Raw genomic sequence first — 12,376 nt, 5'->3', positions numbered from 1 at the left:
GCTTCCTTTTATAATATTTTTTTTGCTATAATGTAAAAAAATATTTTCCAGTTTTGTAAGGAAATTACCTCTCTGGTCCCCTTGAACTGATATAATTTTATACATCCAGTGACAACACAGCAATAATTTTACCTACGTCCTTAAAGAGGTCACTTAGTGGAAACGAGTACACAATCTCTGCTCATCCAGTGATTCGAATCAAGTCAGATTTTCACTTTTCTCCTTGTTTATGTAGTCTTTCATTCAGGAGCATTTTCCTCTTCTCTCATGTGTGTGAGAGTATAAGGCTTTCTCTGACAGCATCTACAGAGAAGGAAGAAAAAATAAAGTCATAATCAAGCATTTTCTGTTGATTTTCTGTCCTGGACTAAAGAGGAAGTGGAAACACTTGTCAAACAATTATCTGATTCCCACTAAATGTTTTAATATCTGTTATATGGGATTGGCTGACCAGACTGGGCGAATCTGGGTAAATTTGCGAGTTACTAAATGATAGTGACACCAATAAAATATTGTAAACTATGGTGCAATTGTTTTGGTTATCATTTCAGTATATTGCATACACTCACTGTCCACTTCAATAGGTTCAACTGCTCATGAACACATATATCTAAGCAACTCAATGCATTTAGACATATAGACATGGTCAAGATGACAGCAAAGCACAGTCAGTCTTTTATGCAGTGAGCTTTTTATCATAGTTTTTTTTTTACCTTTTCTGATTAAACACAATTGTAGCTATGACAAATATATTGAGAAATATATATTACATGACGATAATCCCTGATACTAACTGCATGTAGGCAAGATGCAGGGCAGATGAGGGTGTTTTCAATATATGCAAATAGACATTACTTATTAAACAAGCAAGAATCTAATCTTTGCACATTCAGTTTAGCTGTTGTGAAAAATAATCAAAGGGCAAATGTATTTGAGCTTGTGAACTAAATAACACACCAAAAATTAACAGAGTTGGGTAAAAGAGTAATCTTTCAAATTTAAGCAAACACATTTTTTGAAAAAAAAAATATAATGGCATAAAATTGTGATACAAGAAAAAAGAAATTTAAACTTTATGTTTAAAACTATTAAAAATCGAAAGATTGGCCCCTCTTTATAACACCGGAAAGTAAAACTACCAAACTACAACAATTGTGAATTTAAACTACACTGAAAAAAATAGCAAAATAATATTTTTACCTAATCTCACTCTATAATGAAACTCTTTCTTTACCCGGGAAAGTGCTGCATGTGATCAATGGTCTCAGGCAAAGGCATTCCAAAGCTCTCAGGCAGCAGGAGACTCAGCAACCCTGCTAAGGCTGTAAGGCTTCCCATAAGGATGTAAGGCAGTGAAACGGAATAGCTTCCTGTGGCAACATATCAAAGGAAGTTAAGAAAGTCAAAAGCAACCTTGCCTACAATGGTTACAAAAAAAAAATCCCTTAAATGCTAAGAAACTTGTAAATTTTAACTGAAGGCTGTTGTTTCCTTTCTGATTGCTAATCAAGTCTTCTATTATACTTCAGCTGGTGGTATTTCTTGTTGTTTAGTTCTAGTTGGGACATTTCTAAGTTGCTATGTTCTCCTTGGACGTGTGTGGTCTGGTTTCCTTGAGGAGTTAGTTTAACTCCAAACTTCAAAATGCCAAGTTATCTGACTCTGAACGTCTAAATGATCAAGCCCTGTGACAGAGTATTTACTAAAATAGATGAAAAGAAATGCATAAACACATCTTCATTTAACGAGAAACTAAGAATAAGCTAGATGTAATGGCAGGATGCTTAGCATATGTTCTCCCCACTTTAAATGTGTTTCTTTTTCATCCTTATGACCAGTGATTAACACAACTTTAAAGAGAGGACAGAAGATCCTTACTTAAGTAAATGAAGAACGGAGCAGTAATGCTTCCTATTCTGGAGGCCATAGAACAGGCACCGAGAGCTGTATTTCTCAGCACAGTTGGGTAGATCTCAGCTGTGAAGGCGTAGACCAAAGAATACGCTGTCGTCACTGCAAACTTCCCTATCATCTCCAGTGCTATCGCCAAAGAGAACAGATCTACAGGGAAAAACACATTAAATTGTTCGAGGTTTGATGTAAGTTATTTGTTCAAACAGCGGTATAGTTTTGCAAAAGATTGAAAATGACTGTACTTAATCAATAAATATGAGAACAACACTCAAAATAGAACATGTGAACATAATATATAATGATATAAAAAAAACTAGTTAAAGATTGCCAGAAATTACAGCTATAATAAATCAGTTTTGAACAAAACATTTAAGTGCCATACGTGTTGGAATAAGCTGAATGAGTAGCAGAAACAACCCTCCCATGGACAATGATGAGGACAAAGTCAGCCGTCTGGAACACCAGCGAAACATAGTCCATGACAAAATGTAGGCTGGTATCTCCACCAGAGCTGACAGGAAACAGTTGAAGTGCACATTCCCATGAAGGTTTGCCGTGTTCAGGGAAACAGCAAAGTAGGCAATGGTCAAGGTGTTCCTGTGAGGATATAAAGTGTCCTTTTTGTATCCTTATTCTGTACATCTCAATAGTATGGCACTACAAAGTAGTCAGAAACATAACGAAACATTGTATCAACAACAGACTTTAGTTTTTTGGTGGTTTGACACTGTAGATCAGGGCTGCCCAATCCCAGTCCTCGAGAGCTACTATCCTGCAGCTTTTAGATGCATCCCTACTCCAACACAGTTGAATCAAATGGTTTGATTACCTCTTCAGCATGCCATCGTGTTTGGCAAAGGCCTGATAACAAGCCATTCATTTGATTCGGGTGTGTGGGAACAAGGATACATCTAAAAGCTGCAGGACGGTAGCTCTCGAGGACCGGGATTGGGCACCCCTGCTGTAGATGTTGTGATGGCAACATCTACAAAACCTCCACTAAAAGTGAGAAGTGGTATAGATGAAAGGCTAAATCTAGTATTTTAGGTGGTGTAACATAAGTTTGTCATAGCTTTGTAGAGCTTCATAATGTTTTAAGAACATCCATTTTAGAATTTTGTTTGACTTTTAAAAGTGCAGATAAACACAGTTAGTGAGTGTCCAAGTGGTTCCTTCAAGTGCTGAAAAACAAAGCCAAGATGAAATTTTCTAGGGTCAGTTGATAATGGCATCAAAAGCCCTGAAGTACTTTACTACTGAAGCATAGAGCTGCCAGCCAGGCAAAAAATAAAATAAAATAAATAGAGCTATATCACGTTATAACGTGAAAAGTTTATTTTTCTAACTATATACTTTTCATGTTTGTACAATATCCTATAAAGTATTACAATATACATAATTATCACGTTATAACAAAAACCTTTCACGTTCGTACAATATAAATATTATATTGTACAAACATGATAATTATGTATGTTGTAATAACGTGATATTATGTTGTTCAAACGTGAAAAGTATTTTGTACTAACGTGATAGTATATTGTACAAACATGAAAAGTATATTGTTAGAACAATAAACTTCTCACGTTATAACATGATATAGCTCTGTTTTTCTTTTGCCTGGGTGGCTGCTCTACGCTTCCGTACTTTACAGTTTTTATGCCTAGAAAGAAACAAAATAAACCTAGAGCTATTTTTTTCCTTTTATATTGATAGGGGACTTAGTTTTATTTTTGTCTTTTTTCAAAAGTTGCCTTAAGCCTCAAAGTTATGGCAGATAAGGAACATGGTTACACTGAGACAGTTTTAAGATGGCTGCAGCTACTGCAACTTCATCCATTGATTTCTGAAGAATGTAGGCTTCAGTCACTTTTGTATTGGCAACATTTTTTCAAGCTACATCTATGTTTTAAACTCGGTTCCCAGCTCTAGGTTCCCAGTTCTGTGCCACATTTCATTTAAGCTAATTAAAGTCACTGAACTGAAATTCTTTTTTTTTTTTAGTATGTTAACACTAACTAACAGGTATCTTTGTGTGTGCAATGCATCTATAATGTGTATGGATATGCCTTGCTAACCAAGCTAGCTAGCATTGCTAGCTTGTTTAGCACATCAACGTCCAAAAATTGACAATTTTGGCTAAAATAATAAGACTGCAACACATAAAACCACAACTTCAAAGCAGATAGAAACCATTGCAGTCTTTGTCCATTTTTTAGTTTATGGTAAATGGTAAATGGCCTGTATTTGTATAGCGCTTCACCAGTCCCTAAGGACCCCAAAGCGCTTTACACATTCAGTCATCCACCCATTCACACACACATTCACACACTGGTGATGGCAAGCTACACTGTAGCCACAGCCGCCCGTTTATATACAAGGTGACTAGCTAAATATTATAACAGCAAGCCAAACAAGAACCACAACTCAACCTTATCTTGGGTTTCCCCTACAGGAACCCTAAAGCACTCAAAACAAGTTTTTAATAGAAAGAGAAATGAAAAATTTGAGTTTTATAAGTCAGTTATTTGTAATATGCAATGTGTGAATACATATTTATTCCAATTGATATTTTCAGGATATGCATCCTAAAAATATTTTCATATTAATATTTTTAACTTCAGAGGTTAAGAAAAATATAATCTTATCCACTAGCAAAGACTTAACTGTGTAAAGCTAGATTGAATTGTTTCCTGATCAAACAGAAATGCAGCTGCATCTGTTTTCGGACTCAGCAAGGAAGCGTGCACAGGGCGAATACAGGCATACTGTGCAGTTACGCAAAACCTGATTTTGATCTTAGTTGCAGGCTTCACAGCACCCGACAGGTCATTATTTGTTGTTAGTGAAACAGGCTGACATGTGGTTAAAGTGATGCATGAACAGGTTAAAACTTTGTATGTGAATGTGAGCAGTTGTGTGTGTTTATGCCTACATGTGAGTGCTTGAATGTGTGTAGCTGTGTGTGTAGGGTCACGGTACCAAATGTGAGGGTCAGGTGGGACAGCAGGGACTCACCAGATCAGCCACAGCGTGACAGAGATCCAGCGGATGTTTCGAGAACGAAGCAGGTCACAGATGTTGTGGGCCCTTCTCTTCTCAGGCTTAAGTTGTTCCTGCAGGGCATCGATGCATGTGGAATAACAAACACTTAACAAGCAGAGCCATCAGTCTGGAAGTAATGTAACGAGAGAGAAGCTTGTGGGTTCAGGGTCAGATTTTCCATATATATGTATATATATATATATGTGTGTGTGTGTGTGTGTGTGTGTGTGTGTGTGTGTGTGTGTGTGTGTGTGTGTGTGTGTGTGTGTGTGTGTGTGTGTGTGTGTGTACAGTATATTCAAATGTGAGGATTTTAATTTAAATGAGCCAATATTTATGTGTATAATAATAAAGTTGGGGGAGGGAATGCATTTATATCCCCTAAACCGCATATTATACTGCCATTTGCAGTAATACCACATTTGTAAGCTAATCATATCCCCATGGATTGCTTGAGACAGATGTTTATAATTTGAAACAGACAGCAGTCAAGTATTCAGCTTTTTATTCCCCCCAAAAAAACAATCCCTCAAAAACCACCATAATCCACTCCCAGTTTCCAGAAATGACACCAAATAAATGCTAACTCTACACATTTTTTAGCAGATCTGTTCACAAAAATTAAAAAAAATGTGCATCCATAAAGACATTGGACGTCTATATTGTTCTAGACCTAGTTACAATAAACAGATAGAGAAAAAAAAGCAACATTTTGTAACCCATGCAAAGGGTACATTATCTCTAAGGGGGAGAGATTGCTGCGCAGGATAAAGTTCATGAATGTGGCAATTTGGTTTCTTGAATAGAGTTCAAGAAACCAAAGTTGAAAAAAATAACACAGAGGTCATCTGAATGGAGGAATGCATTGTGGAAAAAAACAGACCCACTTTTTAAAGTTCTTTTGTAGAGTTCAACTGGTAATTTTCCATTATTAAGCATGTGATCTTTTTTTTTTTTTAACAATGAACACTATTACTGCAATTAACAGTTTGATTTATTTCATGTTTCAATCTCGGAAATCTACCATTTTTTTGGATTTAAGGGTTCTTTTCAGTTTCTTGGTAATGGTGTCTTTCATTTTTAATAGACAGTTGTCTATGAAGTGAATTCAGGTAGACAAAAACCAAGGTAATATTAAGAAACATGTTGTCTTCACAGCTTCTTTCATAAACTTACCTTTATTTGCAGTTACAGGTTTAATCAGTTCTTACACAATAGACACTTTTGTTCAACTGCTGTTAAAGTTTAGGCCTTACAGGTTTAACCATATACTCAACCATTTACCAGCTAACCTATCTAACCTATGCACATTTAGGCTCATAACACATGTATAGCTGTACTCAAGCACAATATAACAGTGCTTGGTGTTCTTTTCAGCACGTTGAAAACTCCTTGTCGATTAAAGTCGACTTCCTTCAATAGTTAAAAGGCACATTATCCAGTGCAAGAGTGCAAGAAGGAAAGGTGTTAAATGAACCTTGACAACATGTCTGTCTGTTAGCCGCCAGATTAACGTTCATTCATGCAGAAAACAGGAAAACAGTAAATGATTACCTCTCAATGCACACTGAGCAGTGAACCTGAAAAGGTTCATGCTTCTTGCCCTTTCACCTAGAAATACTGAAAATTCAGTTGGAACATTAAAAAACATAGTGACATGGTTTAATTGTAGGTGTATGCATTGTAATTTTCCTGGAAAAGAAGAAATATTTACCGTCTTACTATCTTGTTCAGTCATTAATATTATAGTGTCTAAGTGATTTCTGAAAACAAATGAAAAACAGCAATCCTGTCTCCAGTAAAACAGCCTTCTTTCTAAATTATTTGTGTAGTGACAGTAACAGATTTTCAGTTACAGAGAAAACACTGACAGATAAGGCATTTTTGTCTTCCCTAAATATTTTAAAAGAACTGCCGCTTCTCTAGCACTGCACCCAAAAAAAGGTCTCACCTGCAAGAGACTAAAGATGACTGATGGAGGCTCCACCTTGTTCTTCTTAGCAGCGTCTCTGATTATGGCCTCAGCTTCTTCTATCCTTCCCTGAGAGAGTAGCCACCGAGGAGACTCTGGGATAAACCTTTTTCATTAAACAAAAGAGGGGGCAGAAACAGAGGCTCAGTCTTTTCAAACCAAAGAAAGCGCAGTCAGGACATCATGTAAATGTTTTGTCAATATTTTGTACTGGCTTCATTAAAAAGGATCCAAGGGAAAATAATTTGATTACCCTAAAAAAAAATCCTAACACTCCCCAGATGTACAGCTGTGCATTATCAGTTACCGTAACATGTACAGTCACACACACACCTACCTACCACCAGAGAGGCACAAAGAAGAAGCCAGGCAGTGAAATGCCTAAGAGGAGCATCCTCCAGTCCCTGATGAAGAAACCAAAGAACGGCAAAAGCATGTAGCCCCCAGCAAAGAACAGATTCACACCCGCCGTGGTATAAACAGTCCGCACATATGGGCTTAATATCTCCGCTCCTTGGAAAATTATAAATAAATAAAAAACATTCAAATTACAAGTTACATTACATAAAAGTTTTGTATTATAAAAAACATATCTGAAAACTTTTGAATAGAGTACCTAACACAAACGCAGCCACATAGTTGGAAATGTGGCCCACACCAACGACAAAGAACAGGGCGCAGAACGCCATCCAAGATGGAGAGAAGACCTGGATCAATGTGAATACCGTCTGAATTGCCTGAGTAGCAAACAGAACTATTTTTCTCCCATACCTGAAATTGAAATACAGCAAGACTGAACAAATCAGCATGTTTTATAAAGTGGGAGAGTCAGTCAAATTCACAACAACAATAAGGTCTCATATATTCTTTTTTTCTACGTGTACTTCAATGAGATGACATGTGCACTTAATGACTACCAATACCATATAGACTGACCAATCCCCTGACACTGCATCTCTTTGCTTCTTTTTAATTACAATTTTGTTTTACAGCAACTTTACTGGATAGTTCATCCTCGCCCCAGCCATTAGCTTCCGTCCAGTACAAATGAAATAGTCTGAAATTGTGTGGTTTTCTGAGACATAAGCAAACAATTAACTATTTAAGTTTGCCCCCCCCCCCCCCCCCCCCCCAAAAAAAAAAAAAATCTTACTCTAATGAGTAACAATGGATTTCCCCTTTAACCCAACTTGGCTTCTGAGTTGTGCTGGAAATGTGTTTAGACTTTGTGAGGGATTATGCAAGAGCTGCTTTCAATTAAAACAAAATGCAATGAGTTATGAATCATCTAAATTTGTTCTAAGGCCTGTTTTTCTTTTTTCTTTTTTTTTGCAATTCTTGCAATAGTTTGAAAAGAGAGATATCTTGCCTTGCATAGGGTCCTTTCTTGTTTTATTTTTTTTGTTTCATAGTACAGCAGAGCTATAGATAGCTGGTCTCGACTGGAAGCTGACCAGTTTAGTATCAGGACACGTGGTAAAACATTTGTAGCATGTGGTTTGACACTGTTTTGCTAATAAATATAAATTTATGTGTTTTTAAAAAACTAATCTGGATGATTAACATGCGGCTCAAAATTTTATCATTTTGTGATTCACTGATGCTGTGACACGGAGTTGTGGAATGAAAAGTGTATAATTAACTTGAGCATCCTGATTAGCCTACTGTATGCAGTGACTTTTGTTCAACAGCTTAGTTCTGTAGCAATAGATATGAGCTTAAGGGCATTTATTTCTATATCATATCTAACACATATTGTGGTAGGATTAGCTATATTAATATACAGCTGGGCATAAAGGTTTTTTAAAAAACTATTCCTCAGTAAATACTAGATTAGATGTGCTAGGTCACATTACTCCACATGTGTTCATTCAGTAGATCAATAGTACTCTAGCTCAACTTTGAAGCATAGGACTAGAATTTAAAAATTGATAATAATAAGTAGAATTTAACTGAATTAAGCTATCTTGTCCATAACCTGTCAGAGAGCTGTCCTGAAATGAAAGAACCGGTGAGAACTCCACAGAAGAAGAAAGAAGAAGTCAGTGGTTTCTTCCAGCTTTCATCACAAACCAGGTCCCACTGAAAAAACACATAGAAGATATATACAGTGCAGATCACACTCTATATACAGTGCAGACAACAACAACACACTGTTGTTGTTGTTGTTGTTGTTGTTGTTGTTGTTGTTGTTTTCTCTTCAAGAAAAAACAAACAGCCCAGTGTGTTTCAGATGTTAAACAACAATCTAAAAGCATAAAACAGCATTGTTCCTGTAAACCACACAACCTAGGGCCAGTTTTCCACGAATTAGAGATTTTGTGTTATTTGAGAAAATGTTGCCACATCTTGTTTGACTTTGTGATGAATTCCCATAATAACACGAGTTTAGCTAACACACTTCCTGTATATCACAACATTTAACCTATACGGCTATACACAGTCGCCTAGCTCTACCTCAGCATAAAAGCAGAAGCAGCCTTTTCCGCATTTAGAAAAAAGGTGTGTATATATACCTCCGATATGATTGTAGAAATGTAGATGCTCTGGTCATACTCCCATCCGTCCAAGCAACTTTCTTTCGGCACAGTAGACAGATTCACATCAACGTCGGGCAGCAAGCCTTTTTCAGAGAAACTGAGGATATCAACAAGTTTGTATCTGGAACACCTGCTGCGCACCAACGCGCCACCTTGGCTGCTCTCTTGCTCCAGCGGGATGCTGCTGTTCCTCCACGCGGGGGTGAGGTTGAGTTGCGCGGGTATGAGGCAGTGGTGGGACGGCGTGTCGGCTAGGAACACCGTGGAAAGGCCAGTCAAACCGTTAGGGATGACGGTCAAAGAAAGGAGGAAAAACACCTGCTGCTGGAAACATCCCCACTCTCCGAGGAAAGCCGTTGAAGTTTCATAGTCCGTCATCTTACTGGTTTCTGTCGGCTCAGGGTTCACACAGTGGGCCAGAGTTAAGAAAAATGAAATGGTGACTGGAGTGGGCATTTCTTAAGCAGAGCTTTTGTTTCAACTACTAAACCATCCCTCCCACCTCGCGCCGTTTTAATTATTGTCCAAGTTCCCCAAATTAACTTGTCTTTAAAGGGGCAATCCGTGATTTAAACTGCATGACGCAATAATACATTGTTAAGCCCCCAAAGGTCTGCTTTTATCTGTACTGAACTAAAAGAGGCATACGTTGTTATTCCTAATATATGTATAGAAACTGTAGCCATATCGATTTTTATTGCATTTTAGTCCACGTGCATTATGACAGCTACAGCATCTCTCATTTCTATTTCCTAATACTCAAAAGCACAAATAAAACATTACTGATTTTAAAATAATTTCAAAGTAATAATGACAGCAAAATACTTGATTCGATTTACACAAGTGTCCTTTTGTATATGCTTTAATTAGCTGCCATGATCTATGCTGATTTACATCAGCCAAAGCTTTTTTCCTGAGGTACAACAATAAAATGTGCATTGGATTTATCTGCTAAGACAGCTGTTTCAAAGAGCAAGCAAATCACTGTGACGGAAAAGTCCATCATTAGGGACAGTCCAGAAAGGACAACGTCTTACCCCTGCACTGGAAGTTGTGTTTCCAAATTCCTTACTTTAGTCTTGCCATACAGAATGCACTCTGGACTCTTTAATTATCGTAATGACACGTATGAGAAATTATCTTTAGTCCAAGGCCAGATAACGATGCGCGGTATTCTCTTTGGTTATAGTTCCCTAAAGTCTTCCCTCCCCAAAGACCAGACACCTTTTTTGTTGTACTGTGTCTTTCTCCTGAATCGAACTGCCACAAAAAGACCATGAAGTCGAACACTCATAATTTCCTAAACATGATTGATTACGTAAGCATTATGACCCTTGTTCAACATTTTAGGTAACAGACTTATAGAAGGTGGATACCACTAGATCAGCAAATACGGTTCCAGCCACCACTCACTTACATTCCAGCTTAAATTGTACACATTGTTCTACATTAGTACCAAAAACCAATGAAGAATGAACACCGTGTATCAGAATGTCTGTCAATTATTAAAATTAAATGAAAAAAATTTACAGCTAGATAGAGGGTAAATGAGAGGGGGGGGGGGGGGGGGGGGGGAGCGCATTGCTCTTGTAATTTTCCCTCTGCTCAAAGAGTAGGATAGTCTTACCGCCATATCTAATCTTTATACAAACCATTATCATGAAAGAACTGTCACATGCATGTAATCCCAGCCTCTGCATTTACTGATTGTGTAAAACATGATCTCCTCAATGAAAACCTGCTTGCCGGTAAAGCTTGGGTTAATGATTGTGTACACTGCTTTACGCATTTGTTGTAAAAAAAAAAAAAAAAAAAAAAAGACAAGGAATATGCTGTTTTTCACCCAAGCATTAACAAGGAAATCATGCAGGCTGACACTGGAGACACATGCTCTTCATTAACATCGGTGACATTAATTGTTTATGAATTAGATTAGAAAAAGCCAGCAGTATATTTACTATTATACATGATACATGTTTTAAAAGCCTTATTTGATGTTGCATAAGTGTTTGTGTTTTCCAGGCTTTATTAAGTAGAAACATAACTGTTCATTGCAATGTTTCAAATGCATGTTGCTGTTTAATCTATGTGGTCTTTTCAACATGTGTGACCTGAGGAGCTGTAAGTCCCTTTGTTAGAGCTGTTAAGCAAGACTCTTTATTCCACCTGCTGCTGGACTCTCACGTGATTGTTACAACTTGATATGTTTTTAAATGTTGTTATGCACTTAGAAGGAAACTTGTCTGTAGACAGTAAATAATTTCAGCTTTAAATTTTCATCTATAGATGAGTATTTTCACTTTGGGAAACGATTTATCTGTATACTTTTGATCTTTTTTTATGTATACAGGGGAACCCCGACTTACGAATACCCCATGTCACGAAAAATTCAAGTTACGAAGGCGCTGAACGGCAATATTTCTGCCCGTGTAATAAAATCTGCTGGCTCTGATTGGCTAAGCCTACAATCCCCACAATGCCTTCCGAATCATGTGACAACCCCTTGCCTTTCGTAATTGCGCTTCGCTGTTCCACTTGAACGACGTATTGTTGTTCTAGTTAGCAATTAGCCTATAGCCTATCGTTCAGCATCGCCTTACTCAAAAGGCGCGATGGGTGCTTCGACTTACGAAAATTTTCGACTTACGAAAGACCCTCGGGAACGAATTAATTTTTTAAGTCGGGGTTCCACTGTATAATGAATAAAGACCAAACAACCTTTCTTATGTGGCCTGAATTGAGTAAGTGGTTAAGAAATTGAAGACTGGCCCAGCTGGAATATTCATTATTATTTTCTTGTACTTTATTTACTGTCTTCACAATATATTGTTTCACATCTTAGTTTGGTTTCTATGCATGTCAAATATACAGCATTTGGTTCAGAGACAGCCAATCAAAAGATCCA

The 12,376-nt window shown here is 37.3% G+C and overlaps 1 protein-coding gene across 5 annotated transcripts; it reads right to left on the bottom strand.

Annotated features, from left to right (window-relative positions):
- Positions 1–239: 239 nt before the first annotated feature.
- On the bottom strand, positions 240–11,832 carry LOC309715637 (organic cation/carnitine transporter 2-like; the record flags this gene model as incomplete). Of its 5 annotated transcripts, XM_082548895.1 has the most annotated exons (11): positions 10,509–11,832; positions 9,448–9,860; positions 8,910–9,013; positions 7,548–7,702; positions 7,273–7,444; positions 6,911–7,037; positions 4,933–5,030; positions 2,297–2,511; positions 1,879–2,061; positions 1,235–1,370; positions 240–303 (listed from the first exon to the last, which is right to left on the bottom strand). In XM_082548895.1, the coding sequence occupies exons 2-11, from the start codon at positions 9,847–9,849 to the stop codon at positions 240–242; spliced, it is 1,656 nt and encodes a 551-aa protein (XP_082405021.1). In that variant the 5' UTR covers positions 9,850–9,860; positions 10,509–11,832. The 5 variants fall into 5 exon arrangements, with proteins under 5 accessions (XP_082405021.1, XP_082405020.1, XP_082405023.1 ...); XM_082548894.1 differs by having other exon boundaries at positions 9,448–11,832; XM_082548897.1 differs by lacking the exon at positions 7,548–7,702 and having other exon boundaries at positions 7,265–7,444; positions 9,448–11,832.
- Between the last annotated feature and the right edge of the window lie 544 nt (positions 11,833–12,376).

Source organism: Aulonocara stuartgranti, assembly GCF_965226115.1.
Source record: "Aulonocara stuartgranti genome assembly, chromosome: 10".
Classification (NCBI taxonomy): Eukaryota; Metazoa; Chordata; class Actinopteri; order Cichliformes; family Cichlidae; genus Aulonocara; species Aulonocara stuartgranti.
The sequence above is the reverse complement of the archived record's forward strand: the minus strand, read 5'-3'. Positions and strand labels throughout refer to the sequence as shown.